Source organism: Corvus brachyrhynchos, unplaced genomic scaffold (assembly GCF_000691975.1).
Source record: "Corvus brachyrhynchos isolate BGI_N302 unplaced genomic scaffold, ASM69197v1 scaffold14, whole genome shotgun sequence".
In the NCBI taxonomy this organism is placed as follows: domain Eukaryota; kingdom Metazoa; phylum Chordata; class Aves; order Passeriformes; family Corvidae; genus Corvus; species Corvus brachyrhynchos.
Window position 1 is genome coordinate 20,043,190 of NW_008239110.1, and position 27,412 is coordinate 20,070,601.

At 38.1% G+C, this 27,412-nt stretch overlaps 1 protein-coding gene across 1 annotated transcript in view; it reads left to right on the forward strand.

Annotated features, from left to right (window-relative positions):
• Nucleotides 1–27,412, forward strand: part of PLEKHG1 (pleckstrin homology and RhoGEF domain containing G1) — a 127,757-nt gene that overhangs the window by 14,051 nt on the left and 86,294 nt on the right. The window contains exon 4 of the mRNA XM_008637876.2: nucleotides 23,535–23,609. Within this exon, the coding sequence (XP_008636098.2) occupies nucleotides 23,535–23,609 (75 nt within the window). The remainder of the gene's footprint in view (nucleotides 1–23,534; nucleotides 23,610–27,412) is intronic.

The following is a 27,412-nucleotide window of genomic DNA, read 5'->3' on the forward strand; positions in this document are numbered from 1 at the left end:
TTGGATCCCTGGCAGACAAGCATTCACTGTGAAGTGCTTCAAAAAATTGTTGTGTCAACAAAACTGGAGTGTGTGGGAATGTATCAACTAAGGGGATAAGGCATTCAAGGACTAGATGAAGTGCATATAGTAAGGAATTAATTCTGTGGGAAAAAGGAAGGAACACAAAATATGAGGACTGGTGTTCTGTAAAAAGAATAGCTTAATGGTTTAGGCAGATACAGCTTTGAGGGATGGATGTTGAATCTTACCAAATAAACACCAGTAATTTTGCCAAATTTGCTTTACATGTCAGGCTTAAATCTGGAACTTCTAAGAATATTTTCATTCCGAGAAACTTTTTGGGGGTGGTGGGGGAAACATTTTATGGAATGTGTTTCTATTTTGCTGTTATCCATTTCACAAACAAACAATATTGTTTGTTTTTAATTGTTTCGATAAGTTGGTGGTTAGAATATCTTTAGAAGGATTAAAATGGCATCTATTAAATCATAACATGTTGTAGCAGAGAAGGAAACAGTAGAGCAATATACTTTGTTCTGACAATTCCACGTGCATTTTAATATGCAGTGTGTTTATGCTAAAATTCAATACATTAAAAAGATTCCTTGAGCATCTGTGCATCACTGAATGCTTTGTTTAGGTCGTGCCTTTAGTGGTATGAGGGCTTGCAAATCTGTGTGGGGGTGGAGAGGAATGACTCTATGCCCACGTGTGAGCTTTTCTGTAAGTCGCGTCTATTTTTGGTATGCAGTGAAGCAGAGGTGCAGAGTGAAAATAGGGGTTCAGTTGCAATGTGAAGGCATTTAAAGTTTTCCTGTTGTGGGAAGTGCCTACCAAGCTCTTAGAGCAGGTGCATTAGTGTTCATGGGAATATTTGGGGTTTAATTTAGCATGCTAGCTTAATGCCTAATACCTTAATTAAGGCTAACATTTTTAATAAGTTTCCTGCAAATCCTTTGTGGCTGACTACAGTCATGTAACAGACATAATATAAAGCCCATCTCTAGGATTTTCTGTTGTTGGCAGCTTTTTGAGAGCTGTCATTCTATTTCAGAGTGATGAAGCTCACCAGCGAACATAATCTTTAACGGAAGGATCCACAGATCTGACTAGACTTCTTAAAAATATTAGTCCAAATAACTTATGCCAGCGATGTATTGAAATTCTATACACCTTTAGACTAATGCTTTTATAAAAATCGTGATAACTGTTTCAGAAAAGGCTTTGTTAATTGATAAAACAGCTTTTCTAGATAGATGCTGCTTAAATCTCTTGTCAGCTCACATGTTTGGGATTTTCTGCTGTGAAAAAGAGTCAATGAATTGTCTGGACAAATTCAGGAATAATTTAATTAGGATTTTGTAGAATTTGTAGATAAAGTGACGAAGTATTTTTTAAACATTTGTATATTAAAGTGTTGAATAAAAAATCTTATATTAATTTTTAAAAAAATCTAAAAAGACAAGCTCACTCACCCCTATCTGCTTTCCTCCCTGCCACACTTGCTCAGAGCGGTCAGTCCTTTCCCGCTGCCATCTCCTATTGTTGCGGTCAAATGACCAAGGAAAAGTGTATACTTCCTTTTGTGTCCTGTAGATAGGGGTTCTTAATTGATGACTGCTGCTTTCTGACAGAAAGGAAATGAATGGCCAGTAGTGATTATAGCACATCTGTTGTTTTCTGGTGAGCATCCTGTACAGCAGTGAAACTGTCTTGAAGACTTTGTTTTGTTTTGTTTTGTTTGATTGGCTTTTTGTCCTTTTCAGGACTGGTTAATAGAAGGGGTACAGGTGACAGTCCTTTGTCACAGGTGTAGCCAGAGCAGAAAAACAAATTGCAAACTGGAAGAAAATAACTTGCTTTTGAAATAACTGTATTTACACACAAACACACACACAATCTTACAAAATCTTCAGGGATGTGCTGTGTATTGGTTGCATGTGAGTCCTGTCTTTTTAATCGAGTCACTGCATTGTAGATTTAACACTCCAAAATCAAGCTGGAAATGGCTTCCTTTGGGGAAGGGGAGAAAGAAGAGAGCATTCATACCAAGGACCCAAAAGCTGAAACATTCACATAGCTTTCACTAAGATGATGTTTCTAAGTCTGTGATACCATTGTCCAACTCCTGCTTGAGCATCTACTGCTGGATGTGTTGCAACACAGCTCTTAGAAGTGCTGAGGAATAAACTGGGGAGCTCTGTGGTATGTGCCTGCTCCCTCAGAGAGGAGGTTGGGCATATATGGAGCTCCTTAGCTGGCTTTACAGATGACAGGGAAAGAAGTTTTGGGGACAGATGAACGGTGAACTATTGGTAAGTGTCTGGCCTGAGAGAAGAACAGGACTTGATGCTGGGGCAGACAAAGGTCTGGAGAAGTGATTGAGGGAGACCACTAAAGCAGCTGGGTGAAGTAGGTGATGGTAGCAGAATATACTACAGCTTGTCCTTTTCCATCACACCAGCCACAATTTTTCCACAAGTTTTTCTTTTTAACTCTTGTATAATAAAGATGTGAAAGTGGTATGCGCTCTACGTAAACCCTGAGTGTGTCAACCTTTTTGTTCTCTCGTCATGCAAAATGCTTGAAAAAACATTAATTGAAAGAGCTCTGTAAGTCTGAATTCTTACCACTTATTTAGTTGTTATTTGTTCCTTCCTTTTGCTTTCATCCTGTTTAATTGAACCATATCTTGTAAGCAAGATGCCAGTACTCTGCTTTTGCACAGACTAAATTCATTGGTACTTAAAGTAACAGGGTTTATGTTGGGCTTGGATGCAGCTGGTTAACCAAAGTCTCTGGACTGGGTAGTGTTGCACTCTTCCTTGGGGTATTTTTCAGCCCATTCTTGTCACTTGGAATCCCAAGAGCTGCTCTGTCTCTGCTCTCTTAGGAGAGGGTCCCTTAACAAAGGGTATGTTGAGATGTACAACTTTCTATCCATAAGATGCTGCTGTTTAGCTGGAAGCTTACAGCCTTCCTTAAGCTAAACAGGTTTTTCAAAGAGCAGATGCACCTGGCCACTAGAGATGAGAAAAGTGAGTGAGAACATTCTGTGCTGTAGGTGAACACCAACATGGCTGAACACAAAATTTGTGATACCATACGTGGTTCATGCTGCAGTTAATGTCCCAGAGCTACCTATGCCCTTATGGTGCTGGTAGAATGGGCATCAGAACTGTGACACTTCCTTTGGCTTGACTTTCATCTGTACTCCCAACTTGCAGACCATGTGGGATATTAAACTGTGTAATTATCCAGCATAAATATGGTTAACCTTTAGTTGTTCCTTAATCAGAACAAACTCCAGAAAATGAAAAAGCAGGTGACTTAACCCCAAATTTAAATTTTAATTGGGTGGGTTTTTTTTCCTTCTACCTAGTGATAAAACCTAGTGGTTTTTTTCCCCCAAAGACTTACCTAAGAGTAATTTAAGCAAGTAGGTAATCCTTTTGCTTTCTGAGTGAGATACACAGAGACCCTGTTCATGCCTCCAAAGCCTTTTAAACATCTAGCCTATCCCCACAGGATTTCAGAATTATCTTGCATCTCTTGGCAAGCATTATGTTATAGCTAAATATTAGTCGTGGCAAAAGCCAAGTAATACAGTAAAAACCCACAGAATCATTCAAAATTTATTTGTTCAAGTTTTTGTAAATTCCATTTTATGGATCTCTTAATAGATTGAGCTTTATAAAGAGTATATACTCTTTATAAAGGCATTATAATTTTTAAGAAATATAGTAAATTGTTAATTTGAGCTTTTTGCAATTCTAAGCACTACATTGGTATATTATGCAATTCTAAGCACTACATTGATAGATCATTCTGCACCACTTGAATTACTTGTGAGAAACACTTGGATATTAGTGTGGCTTAATGTATTCAAGTTACTGTATAGGAGTTTGCTAAGATGTTTTTATTATGGAATCCTGACTTTGGGAACATATGTGACTTCTTTTATCATGAGTTAAAGATGCAATATGTGACTTAGAGCACGACTATAAATGGTTTTACAAAAATTTCAAAGACAGCTCTTTGAGTACATACACATTGATGACTATACTCACAAGCCAAAATCCTATTAAAAATTAAAAATACTTCTTCCATCGAGGCAGATGCTCATTAAAGCTTGATAAATAGCTCTTCAGTAAAAGAAACTTCAACAAGACCTTCAACCTCTAAAGAAAAGATTAGCTACTGCTTTTATCAGCACAGACATCGCTTTGAAGAAACTGAACATCTGGTTTCCTTCTGGGAGAATTATGTTCTGTCCACTTGACCCTTTGTAAAAGTAAATATTTTTATTAGTTATGTTATGTAGGAATTTGAAAAAATATTTAATACATGAAAAAACCCCCAACCTTTGCTTATTTAGCTTCAATTACCAAAGTGCAATACATCAAATGATTTTATGTTCTTGATTAATGAGTTTCTATTATATTGAAAATCATGGCAGTATGGAATTTGATAAGAGACATAACTATGACTTTCCCTTTTCTTTGTTTTTGTTTTTATAAGAAAATATTTCTTTTCCTCCCTTGTCCCCTCCCAGAAGTATGTCAAACCACAGACATTTCAGCCCTCGCTCCTTTCCTTCAGCTATGGCTGTAAACTGTACTTCCAGGGTAATTCCACCTGGATTATATTTGTTTACCACATAATTTAAATGTGTAAAGTTACTTAGTAAAGATAGTTGTATGTTCTGACTATGATCAAATAGAGGTTAAGGTTTATTGGAGATGTAGCTTCTAATCCTGTTTTCGAGCTAGAATAGAACAGACCTTAATATCATAGTTGTTGTATTTGTTTCTTCTATGTGGAAATAGGTTACTTAAGAAAAATGCCCTCCATGCATCACAGGTTTAAACACAAATGTTGCTTGTTTTGTGCCAGTATGAGAGTGAGTGAATATCTTTTAAAATACACAATGCAGCCTTTTAACTAAGGAAAAGCATTGGACTAAAGAAATGTTGCACTCAAGAAATGATTTTACAAGTAAAGGCAGTTAGGAATTTTTCAGCCAAAAATATTTTGTTGGAAAATAACAATTTATTGAAAACAGAACATTTCACACAAGCAGTTTTCAACAAAACTATCAGCAAGAGACATTTTTCAGATATAGGATTGTAAGAAAACCTGTGTCAGTTCTATGGAAAAATAACAATGTAACTTAAAACTCAAGTGAATACTATCTCCCTGGAAAGTTCTGTCTCTATTTTTAATGTTTTGGTTTTGTTTTTTTGAATTACAGTCCTTCAATGCTCTCTACCTCATTCTCACAAGGAACATGGCTATTTTCAAAATTCTACTTTTTATTTTTCCATAAGCGGGTAAGATAGCTTGCTAGTTGATTCTAGTCTACTGATGTTCATTTTTGCAAATTGTTCTTATGGAAAAGGTTCTTCCGTTGTTTTAATGCAAACTTGCTGACAAATGGCAGACATGACATGACTCAAGTCATGACAAATGATTCCCTCTATTCCTTTTCATTCCCCATTTGACATGAATCAAAAACCTACTGGTGACTTATCTGTGAAGTTAAGACCTGCTCCAAATTATTATAAATTTGATTTGCCCCATTTGTTATTATTATTATTGGTCTAAATTGTGTTGCTTATGTAATAGGCACCATAAGTGCCTGTCTCTTTATTGGATGTGCCAGTGTTGAGGATTTATTAATCTTCAGGGTGAAGTAAAGCCTTTCAAAAGACTGCTATCAGAGTAGACAGCTTTTAATCAAGTGGGTTGCAGGATAACTGAGGACTCTTGTGCCAAATCTGTGTAGTATCTAAACCAAAAATATGGAGGTTTTGTGTTTATTTTGGGAATAGGTTCATAGTTGTACACTTGCCTTTTACAGCAATATTTATGAGAAATGACCTTGAAGTGGACTTTAAACAGCACATTATAATATAAAATATTACTGTGTCTCTGAAGCACATCTGGTAATGCAAGATGTAAAGCTATTAATTTGGTCAGGACAATGAGTTCTTTATGAATTGGGGCTAGCCCATTGAAATGAGTTTGTTCCTGAATTAATGATGATGGAGGGTGGGGAATTTGGAGTAATGACCATCTGCTGGGTTGTTGATGTCCAGCAGGCTTCAAGAGACAGACTGACGCCTGTGGTAACATGCTTGTGCAAATCTTACTATTTGTATTGTTACTATGCATAGAACAAGGAAACAAAAGACGGGTGAAACTACAAAATTTAGGTAATTTTTGTGTGAGAGAGAGAACTGTCTTCCAGGGATTGAAGCTCGCTATTATTCTCCATTCCTGAGAACAGCTTGATTTGCCCCCACCCCCCCAGGCGAGATGAGAGACAAAAAAACTAATTGCTTTTTACTCTGGGGACTGGAGGAGCCCCACGCGAGTGCTGTTGTGTTTCATCTCCTGTGGTGCAACAGTGCATATATGATAAACATACGAGTCCCCAGCTCTTCATCCCTGTTGCTACTCAATGCATGTACCTAAATTGCATCCAAGATGTAGTTTAACTGCCTGCAACACTAATTCTCATAAAGCTGTTCAACAGCCTTTCAGCACTGAGAGTGGTGTATGTTTCTTGAGATTGTCAAATCGTATTTTGCCTTACCCATACCTTTATGAGACATAAGGGTAAAGATACCTGAGTAAATTCTGTATGGTTGTATAGTTGAGGGAGGCATGTATAGTTGAGGGAGGCATGAAATTCCCCTGCACAAGTAATTTCTTTCCCTGCTTTCTTGGGTATTAGTCTTCAAGGTGAGTGACATAAGCCGCTGCATGCTTGCTGGAAATGAGATTAGTAGCTGGGGATTTTCCTTAAAATGAACTGGCAGTTGTGGTAGAAAAATGCATGCTTCTTTCTCTATATGTGGAATGCATAATGTAAACACACATCTATTTATAAGTAGGCATCATACAAATATCTTAATATCTCTATAGTATCATACTTCCTGCCATTGATCTTTATCACTAAAAGTAAACAAAAAAATTTTTCCTTGATGATTCTTATGTGTTGATCTAGGATTGCAAACCTCTACTTCCAAAAATGCTGCTCATGGTAGATATCTTGGAGATTACAGTGTCCATGGTGTTCTGATATGATTGGGTGGAATATTTCTGAAGTGCATTTCACACTCTATATGAAGTGTTAGTTTGGATTTAGGGTTTCCCTGCAGTCTACAGCACCAGGCTCACACTTGGGAATAGGTGGAGTGCAGCCTTCTTGAGGGAGGTGTCAGTATCCCAGAGGAAAAGTGGAATGTAAAACACTGCCCAATAATCAGGCACTGGGGAACCCCTGTGCTATCTCCTTCAGGTTCTGAATCTGCAGAGCATTCAAATTTTCTTCCTAATACGTTTCCTTTTCTTTATTGCAGCTAAAAGGTTGAAAATCTTTTTTTCATTTGCTGTCTTCTTATAGTCTTGCTAGTAAGCACTCTGATGCATCAGTTGAAGTAGGTCTTTGATGGAGTTCTTGCAGGCTGGAAAAAAGAGCAAAACTGCAAAAAAAGTCCACGGAACATGTATGTGGTAAAAATGGAATTTATTATCTATTTCAGTTTTAATACATGCTTGCATTGGTAAAGGAAAAATATTATTTTTGTAATTATTTCTCTGAGAACTGCATCAGTTCTCTTATTTCCTTAGAGAAATAGGCTGAATCTTCAGCTTCAGAGATCTAAGGCTGGTAGTTACAGGTAATCTGTTTTAACTAGTAACTTTTGTAACAAAGTAATTAATCAAATAGTTGAGTTTCTGTGCAAATTTTGCTGACAGTTAACTTTGGAAAAATACAAAATAATTCTAGGCACACTATAAAGGTTATGTTAATTTAACCCATCAGAGTTTACGGGATTCAAACCTCGTTCCTTAGTTTTGTAGTTTTGTTTTAGCTTGTTTTTTGCTTGTTTTTTGCTTGTTTGTTAGTAAGAACAGTTTGAAAGAAATACCACATGGCTTACATGTTTTAAAATAGTTCAAACTTTTCTTACATTTCAGTGTAAAATCTCAAAGCTGTCAAAAATAAAGGTAATTTTGAAGTTTGGTAGTTGCCGTAACATTCACTGTAGTTGCTTTTGTTAAGTATTCTGGGTTCCTGTTTTCCACAAGTTGGGGTAGACGCTAAAATGACTAAACAGTTTTTAAAAAGTTTGGCCTTTGTTTTATAACTATGATTGATTGCAGCTTCTTCCCAAGCTTTAATAGTTTTTGCTTAAACTGTATTACAGTTGGATTAAAAAAGAAAACCTGAAGCACTCAAACCACAAAAAATTCCCTTCCATTAAGGATCTGCTTTACATTTCATGCTGGCATTAGCCTGGTAGCGTCACAGGGATGCCCAGACTTAAGACTTGTTATGAAACAGCCAAAAGAGGACTTTTCTTGCTACAGGAGAGCTGGGCGACTGCCTCTGAGCTCTCCTTGTGGAAAAATCTCTTGCTCTGACACAGTGGAAGGAGGCATCCACATTTGTTGGATACACAGGAGCTGAGAGTTTCTGGAGGTACAGAGACAGAAGGTTATGCTTCTTTTTGAAAGGTTTGTATCTGGTCTGTTTTAAAGGTCAGGACTGAAAGGTAGAAGCAAATCCTGACACTGCCTGTGGCAAAAGCATAAGGGAAGAGTAGTTCAATTGCATGTAATTATACTTTCTCCTCTGCAGAGAGTATGGTTGTCTTTTTTCCTTTCTTCTCTCCCTGTTCTGCTTTTTATATCAGTGTGTGTTTGTCTGTCTCTGTTTCCATTTAGAGTTCTTTAAATCTTTGAAGTGTGTAATGATACTCAATTAGGGAAAAAATTGTTCGAAACTATGTGTCAGCAAAGGTTTATGAGTATAGGTGGCCTGAGAGGAGTCCTGTAAGGTTAAACCTGTGTAAAGTTCAGATGGGCCTAGGAATGTTCCCAGGCCTGGAAGAAGATGGTCTGTGATGGTCGTGTTTGCTGGTGTGATGTTGGGAAATGATAGTTAGCCTTCTCCACAGTTTCCAGGCATGACTCCATCCCTAGTGCATTTCAGCCATCACTCTTGAGAGATGACTTTTCTGCACCCTGTTTTGGAGACTAGGATTATTCATTACCACAGATGTGTTAGTCTGTCCCAGCTTGCTTTTGCACCCAGGAGCACTTTTTGGGCACATGTAATGCATTAATTTAAGAATAGCCTTCATTTTTCTGATGATGAAACTGTGCAATGTGGCCTCAGTATTTATTCAGCATCAGAGAACCTGCAGGTTGCTCCAGAAATCCCTTGAGTGTTTTCATTGTGTTGGCCTGAGTCACTTTTTATTTGATGTGAGCTCATCTTCTCCTCAGTCAGCATTTCTCTGCAGACTTTTTTAGCCCCTTGCATGGGTAAGTTTCCTCTACAGAATTGCTATGGTTTATTTCAACGTGAATTTCTGGACTATTTGTTTTGTAGAGAGAAATGGAGGAATTTGAAACTGGGAAAGAGGAAACAGAAGAGTTTGGAACTGACTTGGCAATTTGTTAAATTGATATGCCCTTGTGGGTGAACACATAGTGATGACCATTGGGGAAAAAGTGATAGTAGCTTGGTGATATCTCTGGGAATACTGCACAGGTTATGGGAACAGTGACAGGATGAGAAGGAGATGGAGTAACTGTCATCAAATTTAAAGGGAGCAAATGCTTTATCCCCCTGCTCCTCTTGCCTAAATGCAGTAAGACTCAGAGGGCTATAGAATCTCATTTGCTGATCAGATAGAGTGGTTTCCTGCTTTTTGTGGTAATATACATAGCTCTTTGTGTGTGTTTGAAATGCAGCAGGGACTTTTTTTCCTGTTGCCCCACTGAATAGGCTGGCATAATCTCAGTGAGGCAGGGCCAGGTGGTTTCCTCGCTCTGCTGTGCCTCTTGCTGGGTTCAGTGGGAACCTGGTGTTGTTAGTATGCACTCTGTGTGCCTGTGTTCCTCAGAGGACAAAATGTGGGCTAGGCAGCAAGAATGGAGGAGCTGGGATTTTTGTGTACTAAGGATGGTATTACATAACTTGAACAGCATTATTGGAATACCTCTGTGTTGTTTCAGTACTCAGTACTTAATATTTGAATGAAATATTAAGGTTCATAAATGGTTAGTTGTGTGTCTTGGCAGTGCTTTAGGTTTGTTCCCCAATTACTAAACTCAAAAGGCTGTTTTGCAGAAAGTTCACATAAGTTATTTCTTCCCTTAAAAGTGGAAGAAAAGGAACTTTCATCTGAATTCACTGGGCTTAGCTCTGAAACTCAAAAGGCTTTGGAAACTGGCTGAAGCTCTTGGTACTGACTCGAGTAATATCTCTTTGAATATTTACTTTAATCAAACCTATTTAGAGATTCCCGCTCACACCCTGTCCTTATTTTTGTTGGTTTCCAGTACTAGATCAAATTACCAATGAAATATAAAGCTGTTTTCTTAAAAATACGTTCTTCTGGAGTTTTCAGTGATATTCCTTTAGCTGGATTTTATGTTATTTTAGTACAAAATAGGTATTTTTTGTTTCTGTGTTTGAAAGATGTCTGAGTTATTTATTTTATTTTCTAGAAGGTGAACGAAGTATCAAAGTGCACAATGGCTCAGACTCCATGTGGTTGTCAAGAATTACTTTTAAACAACTGATTGATCAAACCATGTCCCTTAGACTGATGTAGAAAGGAGAAAAACACTCAGCTGAAGGAAATCCCCTTTCCAGCTATAATATTTGTAACTCATGTTATTTTTTCCCCATGTGTTTCTTCTGAATGTAAGTAGTATTTTGGTCAGGGGCAAGTGAAGGTCTGCATTTGGCGATTCAATGTTTACTAAGAAATCCAGCTCTTTTGAGAAAGAATAGTGGAGATAAGAAGCTTTATCTGCTTATACAGAAGGAGTTTCCATGTCTAGAGAATACTGCAGTTTAACTCAAAAGAAATGTTTATTCAACAACTTGTCACCTGCTTCCATCAAAATGGTCATTCAGATTCCTTTGGAAATTCTGGCAGGTTAAAGATTGCTACCGTGAATGGTTTCCCTTTGACCAGTTTTAGTCTCCTAGACTCTAGGAGTGTCTACTTGTGCTGATCATGGGTGAATGAAATAATTTCCTTTCCATTTCTAGTCCTATTTTATCTAATATTCCTTATTCTTTATAATCAATATATTTAATGAATATATGTGTGCATGTGTTCTGTCAGAGATTAAGCATGAATGTAATTTGAAACTGTAGTTTCTCTGTGCTCTGCCTATGCAGTTCAGTGCCACAAAAGCCAATTGGACTATGCTTGCAGTTACAGAACTCTGAACTGGGGACATGCTTTTCAAAGCTGATACATAGCAAGAGGTCTCTGGCTTTTCCATCCCAACTAGTTAGAGTGTTCTGTAGATAAGTTGTTTTTACAGGAAATGTCCCAATCTGAGTCATGAGGCCATTCATTTGGATAAATTGCAAGGGAATGTACACAGTGCTGTTAGCTTGTCTGTTATTAATTTCCTCTTTTTTAACATGTGTGCACAGCGTGTATATAAATATATATACATATATACACATAGATGTATGTACTCTCAAAGTAGGGAGAAGGAAAAGCTGGAGGAACATGAAGGGGTCCTGCAGTCAGCTGCCTGAGCCAGGGCTGGGGGGCTGCCAGGTTCGGCGGCATTCGGAGCCTGGAACACGTCAAGGCTCAGAAAGCTTTAACTGTTGACTCTTTTATGTGATTTGCTGTGTTGTTTCCTAATGTTACATACTCTGTGATGGAAACAAAACCCCAAAATTTTCATTAGTGATACTGTACTGTAGTCAGAAAGATGGATTTTTTCTGATGGCTGTGGGTAAAAAAGCCCCAACAAATGTCTTTCGGAGGGCATGCATAAGTAGCTTTGTTATGCATGGCTGTGCTTTGGCTAGCCACTCAAATGACAGTTTCTGGAAAAGCCAACTGAGTATTACTTGTCTAATAATTATAAAGTCCATGTCTAAACCTCTCATTTCAGCAGTAGTGCCATACACAGGCAATTGCAGTTGAAGGAAGCACACAAATGGGCTCTGTAGGAGCCCATTCTCCTCATGGTCAATCTGTGTCTGAGTCTTTCCTTATAAATGTAATGGTGTCACCATGTGTTATGGAGACAAAATTAGTGAAGGATCTACATATAAAGCAATAATTATCCATTATTCTGGTTTTAAGTAGGCTTCCCCTTCTTGAACATTCTCCTTGTCAGCAATGCCAAACCAAACATTCGTCTGTATCTTCCCTCTCCCCTCCCCCCCCCCTTCTTTAGCTTTCCAAAAGAGTTTACAGTTGAGGGGGAAAATACCATTCTCTCTTCTTTACTTGGAATTAACATTGTTTATGAAAAATTTTTTTAAAGTAAATGGACTTTCTGGACAGTGCTGACATTTTTGTCTTTCATCAGTATGACCTTATTCTGAAAGTTCTGTGGTTTTCTTCTACAATAAGGTCTGAAGTTATTTCTTTGAAAATACACAGTGAACCCAAACATATTACAAGTATTTTACAGAAGAGGTGTATCAGCCTAATGGGAATTGATGCATACTAATTTCTCTGCTGTTAGTCAAGCTGGAAGAAAAATAGCAGTGCTTTGAAAAAATATGCACACCAGATAATAAATTTGTGATTTTAATTTGGTGCAAAGCAGCATTTTGTGGTTCATTGGTTTTTGGTTTTGTTTTTTTTTTTTTAGGGGGCTTTCAGAAATGTGTTTATGTGCAGAGAAGAAATACCCCTGAAACAGCTGACTTTGAATAGGACTTTTTTGTATTTATACTCTGGAAAAGCATTGGGCTGTTCTGTTCTCTTCGAGTATTTGCTTTTGGATGCACCTTATCTCTGTCAAGTTGTCGGGATTTACGTTGTATACTGGTTATGTGAGTTGAGGAAGATGTCATTCCCTATCTCAGTGCCTTGACTTTGGCCCTACACAGAGTTAAAATACATACAAATTTCATTATTCACATAGATAATGGCTTTTTAGTGACCTTAAATATCAAGAATTTCTCTGTAAGAGGGCTATAAAGTTTTAATTTAAAACAAAACAAGCCCCAGAAAAACCTTCATTATTATCACAGTCCTGTGATTTCAAGAGAAACTACCTTGCATAATAGACACAGCCTGATGTCCTTACTGAGCGGATGGCAAGGTTGTTTCCTTTCTTCTGACGACTAAGCATGACAAAGTTAGTGAACTTTAGTTGGGTGTCAAGAAATTTCCTGAAACAGAAATGGAAATACAAAAAGAAAGTGTCAGAGGGTGAAATGCCTGCAGACAGGGTAAGATTTTTCTACCATCGTCAGATCCAGTTCTTCAGACGTATTGGAATTCATTGGTATGTTATCCATCACTGTAATATTTATTCAGCACATAGGACTGGATTTGCATATTATAGTTTATTTTCACTGTTATTTTACTTGTTTGCTGTGATTGGGTTCCTTGTGCTCCAACAACAGCTTTGCTTCCTTGCAGCCTGTTTTGATTTTATTTCTTCCACTAGAGCCTATGGTGAAAGGATGAATTTACACATCAGTGGTCTTTTCCAAGATGACGTTTAGTGATAGCCCAAGCACAGGCCTCAAGCAAAAGAAGTGTCTTTTTAAGTGCTACACAACCTCTCTAATAGAAAAACAATTTGGAGTAGGCTTACAGCCTGTAAAAGCAGGGACCAGGGGCTCTTTACTGCATATGCCAGGTGCAAGTCTGGAGGGTTTTTGGTTGGTTGTTTTGCTTATTTTTTCATGTATAAGAGAGAAATGGGAATACAAGTTGACTGTGAGGATGCTAGCTGGGTTATTGCTCTTGTTTGCTTGTTTTGTTTTTTTTTTTAATATCTGTGAGCAGCATGGAACAGCAGCAGCAGCTTTTGTCCTTAATCAGGAATCTTAAAACTGTAGTTGCTGAGCACCAGACTTGAATGTGAAAAAGACTGAAGAGGGACAGAATGTGGAAAAGACTAAAGAGGGACTCTGTGTGTGCATCTCTCTGATTGTTAATTGGCCAAATCAGCATCTTTCCTAACTGTAGCAAAGTTCAGAGCTTTGAAAGGAATTTGAGTAATTCTGAGATAAACAATGCTGAAATTCTTTCTTCTTCAGTTTCCTTTTCTTAACCATGTGCACTAAAGCAATCTCTGCTGTTGAAGAAATTTGACAGGTTCACATCCAGCTCTGGAATGTTTTGGAATTTTTGTTTTCTTCATTTTTTAAGGCAGAACTTTTGGCCCAGTAGTGAGGTTTAAGCTCTGCACCTCTCTAGAAGGAAATCATAGAATGGCTTCGGTTGGAAGAGATCTTAGAGATCATCTGGTTCCAACCTCCCTGCCATGGGCAGAGACACCTTCCACAAGACCAGGTTGCTCAGAGCTCCATTTAACACTCCCAGGGATGGGGCATTCGCCACTTCTCAGGGCAACTCCTTCCAGTGCCTCAACACCCACAGTAAAGAATTTTTTCCTCATATTTCATCTAAACCTATTCTCTTTCAGTTTGAAGCCCTTCTCTCTTGTCCTGTCACTACATGCTCTTGTAAAAAAATGCATCTCCAGCTTTCTCATAGCCTCCCTTCAGGTACTGGAAGGCCACAGTCAGGTCACCCTGAAGCCTTCTCTTCTCCAGGCTGAACAACCCCAATTGTCTCAGCCTTTCCTCCTGGGAGAGGTGCTCCATCCCTCTAATCAACTTGATGGCCCTCATCTAGACTTTCTTCAACAAAATACAAGACCTAATGCATCTGTAGTTGTATTTTCTCTTGAGAAAGATCCAAGAAAAGGGGATGCTAGTGACCAGTCTACCTAATGTAGATTTAAAAAAAAAAGTACTTCAAACTTTTTTTCCCCACGAAATCTGAACACTTACCTGGAATATGTAGTTGGAAGGGTGAACGGTGAGCAAGGCAGAAGTGCAGCTGTAAAAACAGCATTCAGAAACTGTATTTAGGGTGACATGGTTAAATGACTGTGTGAATTCTAGCAGTATCAGAGAATTCGTTAAGGGGAAAGTAATGTATTCTTTTTTTGGCAACTGTCAGGGTTCTGGCCATGGGTTTGACTGTTATCACACTGTAAGGACTTGCACCCTAAAATCCTGCAGTCTCTTTAGTGCTGTAGCTGGTGTGTGTGTGTGCATAGTGCTATTTCTGCACTTGGTATATGCATTACTGAAGAGTCACAAATTAATGGTATTGGATATAAGCTCTTGTGATACAGAAAATGTTGAACTGTGCATTCTTGTCTATGTTGAGGCATTTGATTTTATTTTTAAATGGGTTTGTTTCACATTCAGTTTTCTTTGTGTGCCCCTAATTAGCACTTAGTGGTAGAAGTAGTATTATCTAAAAAATGAAATCAGAAAACAATGTAAGGGTAGCTCAGTTAAAAGATTTTAACTCTTTCTAAATGTCAGTAAAGAAAACTATGCTGTTGGTTGGTTTTTGCAGAGTAACTACATGTAATGCATTACATGGGGCTCTTAATTTACTCAGAAAATGCTTTGTGTGAATACATTGTGTGCTTCACTGTATGCTTGTTGAGTAGCAGATTTCTTTGAGTAGATGACAACAGTATTTTGTGATAACGATAGCTGTTCTTGGCAGCTATGACTTGCTACTGCTGTACTCACAACAGACTGTGCTGAGACTTGCCTCTAAGTCCCTAAATATCTTGGGACTGACCTGCTTATCCTGCTTTTCCTTGGTTTTCATCAGTGTATATCAGGCATGTCCTGTGCTGAGCCCCCTTACCTAAGTCTGTCTGTTTTCTCAAGCTTAGATTCAAAGGTAAGTGTCTGAAGTGACAGACCTTCTGTATGTAAGTGAAACATGATCTTTTGATGGATTTTTTTTTTTTTCTTTGTTCATGTGGGGTTTTTTAACTTTAGTGAAAGCCTGGAAGAGCTGCTGAGATTAACTGCACTGTACGAAGGCATGGGAGAAGCAATAGGTGTATGTAATTTGATAAAATGCCCAGTGCTTTTCAAAATAATTCTCTTCATTCTGGTTTTAGGGAGTCTTGAAATAAGCAAAAGGTGGGGATAGCACCTTAGCTGTCAGGCTACCCAATCCCAAATCCAGACTCGAGTGATAAGCATGACAATTCAGAAGGATTTTTAGCCCTCGCCCGACACACTGACCAGGAGGGAGAGACAGATTCTGCTGCAAGCACTCATTTTTGTCTGCCAGTGGAGCAGCGTGTGGCACCACACGGAGCAGCAGCGAGTGCCACCTGCGGGAGCTCTGCTGGAACCGGTGCCTTAGGGCTCCGAGAGGCAGAACCCTGGGAAAGCGCTGTCGCGATTTCCCAGCGCCACAGAGGGAGGCGTTGGCTTCTTTTCTGTCAGCTTTCTCTAGCGCGGCGTGATTACATGCCATCTTGAGCAAAGTTGCGTGTACAAGCTAAAAAGTATTTACAAAAATACTCATTAACGGTTCATTTTTACAGAAAGAGAAGTGGTTAATTATACTAAGGAATTTGCTATAAACTGCTCTGAAATGACTTGAAAGACAGCACTTCTGCTGAGCTGAGAAACTGCTGTGATCAGCAGAGTTAATACATACATGCAGGAAATACATGCATTTCAACAATTAAAGCTGATGTCTTTCTGCTTAGGCTTTGAACATATGCTTCACAAGGGTATTTGGGGAGTGTCAGTCAAGGTTTTGATCCGTCTTCCTCCTCCCACCAGACCCTGTGGGGAGTTTTCCTCTTTGTTTCACTTGGCGTAGAAGCAGCATATGCTGTTTTAAGTAAGGAGCCTTGCAACGTGGTTGGACACAGACCAAAGGTTGAGTATGGCTCATCTTTTTAAGAAGTTCTATACAAAGTTTGAAGGAGAAAATACTGTGTCACATTCCCTCCTAGACCTCATATCCGGTGTTATTTTGTGAAAAATACGCTGTTTTGCCTTGCAGGCTGAAACATGGTGATTAGCTGCTGAGCTTGATCTTTTAGTGGGTTTGGAAAACCATGACCAAAACCTTGGAATAGCACTGGGAATGGATTCAGAACTATTGGAGGGACGGGAGGAGGGAGAAGACATACGCGTAGCAGTTAAACCGCAGAGGAGCCAGACAGCTTGTTCCTGATATTAGAACATTTGTGATGTTTTTCACATTCAAACGTGGTGAATTACTGCAAGCCAGAATGAAAGTGGCAAAAGGATTCTGTGATTTGGTCTTTGCCTGCTGGCAAAAACTTATTATTTTGGATTGCAGCCGCAGCATGGATGATTAGCTCCAGAAACCTAGGCAGAGGATGCTGTAGATCAAATATATTTTGAAGAAGTAGGCAGGAGAGAGTGATGTTAATGTGACTTTCATCAATGGGCAAATGTGTAAAGGGGGTTTTGCTCCTTCTTGCCAATATAGATCAGAGGGTCTTGTTTGGATCATCTCATCTCTTGCTGCATTTATCTTAAGTGCCACTGTTACTGCCTTTCTGTGGAAAAGAAAGTGAAAGGGTGACCTGGTTTGGGAAAATCAGCAAAATGTGTAGCGTCTTACCAAAAAAACCCACAAAAACCAAACCCCAAACTCCAACAAAACCCCCAAAGCTGGAACATTTTGGTATGTGTTGATGTGCAGGGGGAAAAAGACTGGAAGATTTTTGTAGGACTTTGAAGGAGAGGGTTTTTGCAGAAGGGAAGCTGTAATTCATACCCACATCCAGAGTGCTGCTGGCAGGGCATGAAAGGAGCCATTAGAATTCTGTGCAATTTTGAAGGAATAACTGTTAACTTGAAATAACTCTTGAATCTTAAACAGGTACTGCCATATTACTTAGGAAGGCTGAGGGGTGGTGGTGAGTAGGAGCAGAAATGAGGCTTGGTTTATGTCCTCATAACTGCTATCCTTTAGGTCAGTGTTATTTAGGGTTTCTTTCAGTGTCACTTCTTGGTTCATGTGAAAGAACTGTGTTAGTGTTAGCATATAAACTTGCTTTTAAGGTTTATGTGATCTGGGATCAAAGCTATTCTCATGGGGTTCAGACAGCAATGCATCTGCTCCAGAAGGGATTTTGTAGGCAAACAAATGGCAAAAACTATATCAGGGACAGGCGTCCTTATTCTCTAGCAAAGATAATAAGCAATGTTTAACAGCCAAATGTCGAAGTCTGAGTGTGTTGATGTATGAATTTTACCATAGCCTTCCTTGGAGTGTGGAGTTCATCTTGAAACCTGAGAATGTGAGTGCTGATTTTGGGGTTCTGTGAGTTGTTCTGCATTCAGAAATGCAGCATCCAATACCATTTATCCAAGAAGGGTGGCCATCTGTGCTGGCTGTTTCTGGGCATCCAGTTGTCCTTATTTATTTACAAAATATTTAATGTCAAAAAACCTACTAATATCTCTTATCTTTCTACCTCTTGCCCTCTTTTTTTTTTTTTTTTGATTGCAGCAGGAAGACCTCATCCAAATACTCTTTAAAAATAAACCAGCAGATAGACTTTCTGTTAACAGCACAGATGTAATGTAGAATTTCAGGACTTCAGTTGTTTTATATGTACTGATCTGTGTGTATAAAGCGCCGACTGTCTAATCTGTCAAAGGCTGCATTTAAAACTGTAATATAGTATTGTAAGGGAACATGTATTTTGATTGTGAATAAAGTGGCCACAGCAGAATCTAAATATTAATGCTGATTGTGCCTGTGAAAGACGGTGGAGAAATGCAGTGTCTGTCATTGACAAATGACTGTGTTTGACAACGTTTTGAAGAAATCCAAGCAACTTTCTTAAATGTGATCACTTCTAGCTATTTGGAACAGATGTAGACTAGGGGCCAGGGGTTTGACACAAAGGAGGAGGTTCAGGTTAGATTTTGATTAGTGATGATCATTGTTCAACATAAATACATAGTTGGACTCCATAGTTACAACTGCAAACAGTCCTATGACAAACAATAGTCTCTTTCAAGATGCTTGATGCTTTTTTGAGAATGCAGCAATAAATTGCTGAAAGAACAAAACTGGAACAGAAGTCTTCTCTCCAATGAAAATTTGTCCATGAAACTTTAAAAGTGAAAATCGTGATACTTTGATTAACAATGATTTTGAATAATTGGAAACCCTTACTGATGGTTTTGTTTTATTTGGTTGGTTTTGTTTTTTTTTTTTGCAAAGTACAGCTAATTAAAGAGACAAGGAAAATATTTGTCTGTGAAACACAAGTAATCCATATTTTTGTGAGCATGCTTTTTAAAAGGTATTTTTTAGCCACCCATGTGCTCTAAATTTGAATATTTTACTAATTCGCCTATGATACACTATTGGTTTAGATGCTGTGTTTAAAGGATCTTATGTTTTTCATAATGTTAAAGCTGATTTGCAGTTTTTAGCAGCTCAGGATTTTAAAGGTAAATCAATCTACTGGAAGGAACAACAAATTTCTTGAACTAGGACCTCCCAGTATGCCTGTTTGGGTGGCCCTAGCTGATTATGGCCCATGAAAATGCGTGGCCATACATCTGACTGTTTTTAGTTGCTGTTAAAGAGTTTTGCTTAATGGAGAAATGTAAACAGTATAGCTGTGTTTATTCATAAATTATCAATGCATACGTATTTCAAGTTCTCTTACTAGGATGTTCTGTGAAAAAGTGCTCTGACTAAGCAATAGGTAGCAGTTTTGACTGATGATTTGAAAAATACAATGTAGCCCATGGACTACTAGAATAGCTGAGCCTGAGATTCAGAGACAGTTAAAACTATTTCAATAATTATATTGCAAGAGTATTTGGAAGGGTCTAACAGGAATGTTTTTATAAGTACTTAATTGGATTCATCTTGAAATTATGCAAAATTTTTGGGATACTATTACTAATAAGATTGTCTGGATAAGTGGAAATTATCTGTATTGAAAGTGAGCAAGCATTACTTCATTTTACATTTACTAGCAAGCTTGTACCCCAAATGCTGTTTTTCTGCTGGATTTCACATGAGATCAGCTTGGCCTTACTGCAGAGAGGGAGATTTAGTGTCCTAGTCTATGAATAGTATTTGTCAGAGATTTCCTTCCTAGATTAAAAAAGGAGGAACTTTATTTATAAATAAAGGAATGCTCAACATTGACTTCTGTTTTTTGAATAATTCAAAATTTGGTGTGTTACAGAAAACAACAGCAGAGTTCGGTATTTCTTTTTTTTTAAGTTTTTTAGTATATCCTGCAATTTCTAGCATTAGCATGGAACTAGTTTGCAATAATGAGACAGAAAGGGGGAAAGCATACTTTTTAGATTTTAAAATATATGTATTTGTGTACTTCTAAAAGAAGTCATAAAATACTGTTCTGCACCACGTTACTGGACCTCAGTTTTTAGATGTAATGTTTTTAATTGACAGTCAATTGCAAAAATGTTGAAGACACTGTCATGTTTGCACCTGGTTGTACTATTCTGGTACAACTAATCTCCTGTAAGATTTAGAAAAAGCAGCAACAAATTTCAGACTGTTTCATTACCAAAAACCATTACAGACAGTGACAAGAATATCTGCGAAAAATTTCTTCATGGAAAGGGTTTTTCAAGCATTGAAACAGGGCTGCCCAGGGAAGAAGTGGAATCGCCATCCTTGGAGATATTTAAGAGGGATGTAGACGTGGCACTTAGGGACATGGTTTAGGAGTGGACTTGGCAGTGTCAGTTTACCAGCTGGACTCAGGGATCTTGGAGGTCTGAGAGCTTCAAACACTGTTCTGAAGATGCACTTTTCTAGGCACAGAGGCTGACTTTTTTCAGCCTGTTGTAACTACATTAAGCTGCCCTTGCTGTCACTTTTTGTAATGCAGAGCTGCTGAACTGGTAAGTCTGTAGAAAACCATTAGTGGGACTTTAGTTTTTAAAATTGCTGTGAATTATCCAAATGAGCTCTTGAAACAGAGTTGTTGTAGCTGTCGCAGGTCTGAACCTGTTCAATAAATACCTTGGTTTGTGAGCAGTAATTGAATGATCGAGCTTTCAAGTTACTGTTCCATTATTAAAAATGACAAGGTCATTCAACGCCCATTTGAATCCTACTTGCTTTTGTGCTGGGATTGATAGGTCATGCTCCATAGCGAGGGATAAGCACAGGAACTCTATTAAATTTGGAGAAATAACTGTTGGGTGGGGCGTGTCTTACTTGCAGTAAAATTGCTTTCTGGTATTGAGTTTTAATAACAGAAAAGCAAGGCTATCACTTCCTTAGAAGGACAAGTAGAAAAGGCTGGCCTACTTTAGACAAGAAAAAATTGGAGTTATGTAAATAAAGATCAGGGCAGAAGAGGCAAGAAGTCTTTTTCTTGCTTGTATTTAGCACCTCTACAAAAGTCAGTAGAAAAAAGCCCAAAATTATTTCTGAGACTACTGATTTTTTTTTTTTTGTCATTAACATGTCAGTGAGTGACTCTGTGAGCATTTTCATGATGAAGTTTACTTATATATTTATTTCAAGTCTATGCAACTCCAACCAACCAAAACCAGAAAACAGATATGCATATATCCATGTTTTTCCATTTTAAATATATTGTTTTCTGAATAAATGATATGAAATGATTTATTTAAAATGTAAAGTTTACAGGAAACATTTATTGTATGTTAAAATTAATGACAAAAAGTAAATATAGTACTTATTAATGAAATTTCTTGTTTCAAATACACTCTGTGATTAACTAGTTCCTATCAACTTTACTAGTAAATCACTGGATAACTGGAATTTGATTTATAAACTGGTGCAATGTTGAGAGAATATGTAGTACATCATTGAATGCAGAGGGTTAGACATGAGCTTGCCAAGTTTTAGAATTAGTTGGTGTATTTATTCTAGCCAACTGTTTAGTGATGATAAGCATAGATAATTAAATTTGAGTAATCTGTTTGAAGAACAAATTAATTTTTTTAATTGTCTTCTGGAGAGTGGGTTCTGTTTCACAGCAGATTTATAAAGGCATTTGGAGACCCCTAGGTGTTTATAGTTGTTTAAATCTCTGTTGTGGGCACATTTGTTTGTTCAGTGTGTGGCACTGTCCAGCTGTGGTTTATGAACTCATAAACCCAGACCTTCAGGTGGGTGAGTGTTGTAGCTATTAATTTGGGGGAGTTAGAGAAGATGTTTAGCTAGCTCACAGTCTTCAGTATATATACTGTTGTGTGGATAAAACATCTATGTTAAGGACAAAGTAATTCCTGAGTAAGATGTGGTGGATTTTACCTTGAGAAGAGATGAATTGGCTGATCCAGGAAATCATAGGTAGTAGAATTTCCATCAGCTAAATAGAAATTAATTTCCACCCTAAGGTATGCTCATATGTGTCTAATATTTCTAAGTATTTTACATATTTGTGAATTAAATATGACAGATATACTTGCCCTGGAAAACAAACATGAAATACTATTTTGTGACTTAAACTGCTTAAGAAATCCTACAAATTTTGTATAGTTTGGTTGTAATGTAAACCTAAGCTTTTTATTGGACACCAGGGCAGAAATGTTTTCATTTTATGTCTGAGGATAGGATTCAAAACAAGCTATATGAATTTGAAAGGAAAATAATTTAAGAAGGGAGGGAAAAAGGGCCATTTATTGGAGTTCAGTCTCAGTTCTGCTGCAGGGTTATCTGGGGAGGTCTCCCATAACTCTGGGTCTGATGGCTGTCTTGAAATCTGCATCCCAAATCCGCTCTTTGCCTCAGTGTTGATAGAAACTAGATGATTCCTTTGTTTGGAATTAAGGCTGTACTGTGAATACTTCCAATGCTGTGCACTCTGTACAGTGCTATACACAGCACTGAGCTGGGTGAATTGTCAGCTGAGGTGAAGTCCCTGTCCCACTTGGCACACAAACTCCTTCAGGCAGAGGATCTTCTTTGTTCTGATTTGTCTTTTCTTGGTGCATCCTGTCTGGTCTTGAGGCTTTCATTATGTAAAATGGAGCATCAGCATTGCTGGTGATGGGAAAATATTCAAAGGTGCTAAAAAGGAGGATACAAAATCCCAGTCGGTATGTGGTGGCCACATGTTGACCATCAGCCAGTACCACAGAGGGTACGTAAGGTTGCTGTAAGAGGAGACATGTTCAGTGCCTTCCTGAGAAGCCTTTTCTTCTCTGCCCACTGCTGTGCTAGAAAAAATACTGGTGCTCGACTGTGTAGTAAAGCTTTTAGTTAGTGGGATTTTCTGTTTGGTGCAGGCTGATGTGACCCTCTGGATGGTCACTCCATGGTTAACTTCAGCAGTACTTGAGTGTAAGCAGCTCTTCCATCCCAGTTCATAGACCTCTCACTAGAAATTAACTGAGGGAGAAAAATGTATGAAATCAAAGGCAGAAGTTCCCCAGATGTAATTAGCACTTTCAGGTATGAGAGGGTCCTTTTGTGCCTGCCTACCTGGTAGTACATCCAATTGAGAGTCTACCGAATGGTATTGCAGTTAATCCCAAGGGAGTTTTGCCTGTTTACACTCCTTACACACAAACACAGAAACTATGAAAGCTGAAAACCCATCCTTCACAGGGGCCATGGAGCAGGGGAGTGCCTTAACTGAAACGTGTTGGTTTTGATGGAGAACTTTGTTTGCTTTGTGTCCATTAGGTTTTACTAAGCCTGTGTCTGCAGAGATGCCAGATAAAACACCGGGTGCTACAGAGCCTGTGCCCAGAAGTGAAGGTTAGTAGTTTTCTTCCATTTTTTTGACTGTTTAAAAAAAAAAAAAGAAGCATTGGGATTCTGTGAAAAATTTTTTGAACTTAAAAACTGAGTTTCTCTTACTGGCCTTAAATTTAAGGGGAGAGCTGAATTAGTATCATATGTGCATATTCATCTAGATAGCAGGAAATTTTCACTTATTTTTGTGTAAGCTCTCCATCCCTCTCTAGCCCATCATCCATGATAGTACTAAAATATATAATAGGGGGGAGGACCAGTGCACTGCTAGGATTTCAGTGTTAGGGAAGATGTTTTGTCCCATTTGCTGAAGAGATCTTGTTAACTGAAGCCAGGTTTTCGTATGGGATACTTGAGTCTCACAAAACCAAAGCTGACATTTAAGATGTGGGATGATTGATACAAGGAGGAATTGTCTGTGTGATTTTCACTAAATCAGTGGAATCTTGAAGTGCTCAGTCAGACCATTTTGTTTCTTTTCAAGGTCTATTAATTTTAAATTCCCACATCTGAAGATCTGGTACTTGGTTTCAGGGAAAATCCAATCTTTGAAAAAATTGTAATCCTGCTAATTTGATTCCTTCCTCAGAATCACTGCTGGATGTGTCATTACAACATTTTATAAGAATTTGCTATTTCATGTGAAGATTGTGAGGTGTTTCTGACAATATTGTGTAAAAACTGTAGTAGCTCTTGTATATCCTTGCTTTCTAGATCCTCACACAAGGGCTATATTAATTAAAATGTGTGTTTTAGTTTGATTAAAGCTTACAGCTCAGGCTGGTTTATTCTATGCCTCAAGACAGACATCTCAAAATTTAGTTTTAAATATTTTCTTGGATTTTGAATCTCAGTTTTGGCATTTGAAAGGCATGGAGAAACATGCTGCAATAATAATTTCAAGAAGTGCATCAATAGCAGTAGAAAAAGGCATTTCTCTTCATTTAAAGGGTATTAAAATTTTACGCTTGACTGCAGAAGGCCTTTCTAAAACTTACTGTAAAGCTTAACACATGTTACTGGGAGAACTCTCAACACAAGAGGAGAAGCAATTACAGCTAGTCTTTAAGACTGAGCTCTCTCTGATTCACATGTTGTGTGTCACCCTTATAAATAAATACTTATGCTAAAAGCATTGGAGTGAGTCCACTTGAAGCGAAAGCCTACAACAAAACATAGCTAACTAAAATGATGAGATTATTCTGAATCTTCATTTTCAAATTGCAGTTATCGTATTTTGTTGTGATAAGAGCTCATGAAGTTATTCCAGAGTCTGTATAAAATATCCTTCCTCAGCTGGTTAGAGCAGGATGCTGATAATGCCAAGGTCACAGCTTTGACCCCTGTATGGGCCATTCACATAAAAGTTGGACTTGGTGATCCTTATGGGCCCCTTCCAACTCAGAATATTCTGAGTGATTCTCTGTGTGCACTTTAACAAATGCAATGTTTACTTAAACAAAACTTGGTTTAATCTGGATGCTTTGTTTTTAACTGCTGTTTCAAAATTAATTTTTAGATGTTAAAAAAAGGGTGAACTAATGAATAACAATGAATCTACACTTAAGAGGCCTGTTTTTATGTCGTGATGAAAATACTCTACTATGCATAAAACATTCTGATGATATGAAGTCATTAGTGCTGGCAGTTAACGAGAGTTTTTGTTGGTTTATTGACATAAATACATTCAAAGATGTTACGATAATGTTTACTGGAAAAAATTGTCAGACATATATGCTGCAGCATGGATTTACAGGATAAACTTCCACAGTCAGTCTTTGATCATATGCATCTCTATTTAGTTAGCATTTATACAACTAACTGGTATGTAGAAAAGTTTCACTGGTATGACTGAGTCAGAATTGAGAAGTGGGTGTTTCATTTCTCATGATTAAAATACCAATGCTCTTTATGTGCATAAACATTTATGTGAACTTTTGTAATTATTTCCAGAAATCTTATCTTATTACTATTTGATTTTTTTCCCAAAGAAATATTCTTGCAGTCATTGGTTAAAAGAAAAGAAAAAGCTGTATTTGTTGTTACAAATTTCTACCAATTAACCTCTTTCGTTTATCAGGGTCAAGTTGGGTTAAGCAAAGTGTTGGCAAGTAACTGATTATCTGGAAACTTTGAAAAGGCCAGTGTTGCTTTAACCTAGCAGTGCCCCTCCCTGCCCCTGACCCACTGCTCCATATACTCCAGTTAAGCCACGGAGCACACAGGAGCAGACAATTGAGAAAGGAGTTTCCTGTAATTAAGTTACTGTAACGTAGTCCTTGACTCGAGGGTCCCCAGTGGGTGGGCAGACTATTTGCTTTTCTGCCACCTCTTCTGTCAGACCTTTTAGAGTCAACAGTTACATCTATAAATGTCAATGCTTGCTTTGTGCTTTCGAGAGAAAAAAGCCCAGGACCTGGAGATGTGGTTGTTGCAAAGATGGAAGTGTGTGCATATCACACCGGGAAAAATATTTTTCAAGAAGCTTGTGTAGCTATCAAGGAGTGGTAGACAAACAAATTAAAACAAAAAACTCCTACCATGACCAACGTATAACTATTTCTTAACTGTTTACCTTCAGCAAAGCTATTATATTCTATTTACAATGGATGCATTTAGAACAATGTACTATGTCAATACCAGGAAGTGGATTGAGTGTATTTCTGTTTTAGCTTGCAAAGGAATTAGCATTTGTTCTGCTTGTGTTTGCTGAAAAGTCGCTCTTAAACTTGTAGTATGGTTAACCACTGGAAATAAGGCTGTGACAGGAGTACCCCACCCACTGCACAAATTCCTCCTCTCACCTTTAGAGAGGCCGCTGTGATTCACGGTGGCTGCTCATGATGGTATCTGGAGCTGAGCAGTTACTTATTTGCAAAAATTTAGGGGAATGATTGTTGACTTTTTTCATTACAAATTATCTGTCTTACAGGATTCAAACTTTTTATAGCTTAAGAAAATTTTGATGATAGTGAATACTTTTCATGAAACACAAGTGTTTCATCCTGTGGATAGCGGATTAATTTTTTGTCATGATACCCATGAACAGCTGTTCTTAAGATAGCTAGGCTTGTGTCAAAGAAACCAGATGAGGTCTGCCTTAGTATCTATTTGGAAGACTCCCAGACTCAAAGTTCTTGGGGTATCAAAGTGCTACCTTAGCAGTAGCTTTATGCAAAATACTTAGAAAATGTATATGGAAGTGGGAACCTTTATTCAGTTTCTCCAGTCAGCTTGACTGGTTGTTTTTCTGTGCCTTAAAAGTAGACATATTTGAAGAAGATATGAGGAAGTTAAACTCCCACAAAGTCTTCTTCCTTTCCCTCTTCCCACACCAACTTTTTCATGAAGTAAGAGGCATGACTTCCCACAGCTGGATCCTCTCCTACTGACTTCATGGTCCACACTTGCATCCTGAAGGAAACGTGTTACACCTGGACTTTATAAACAGCTACTGACAAATCCCTGTGGACAGCAAGTTTATGTCATTGTAAAATATCCTACAGCAACAAGCAGTGGTTTTCCTTGCATTGTGTACCTGATGGCACTAGTGGGAGCCTACCAGCTGTTTCTGTTGCTGCTTGTGATAAGACTCATTCCGTTTTGTAACTCCTCTGACTTACGTTTGCGTGCTATTTCTGCTGTAATACACAACACTGCACAGGAAAAACGTGCAAGCACAGCCCAATGGATCATACCCTTCAAATGCAGTGAAGAAAATAGCATCAGTATTTCTACCTCCAAATTTTGCTAAGGCTGATTCTTTCATGGCAGGGGTGCCAGGGTGTGGGCATACATGTTACTCA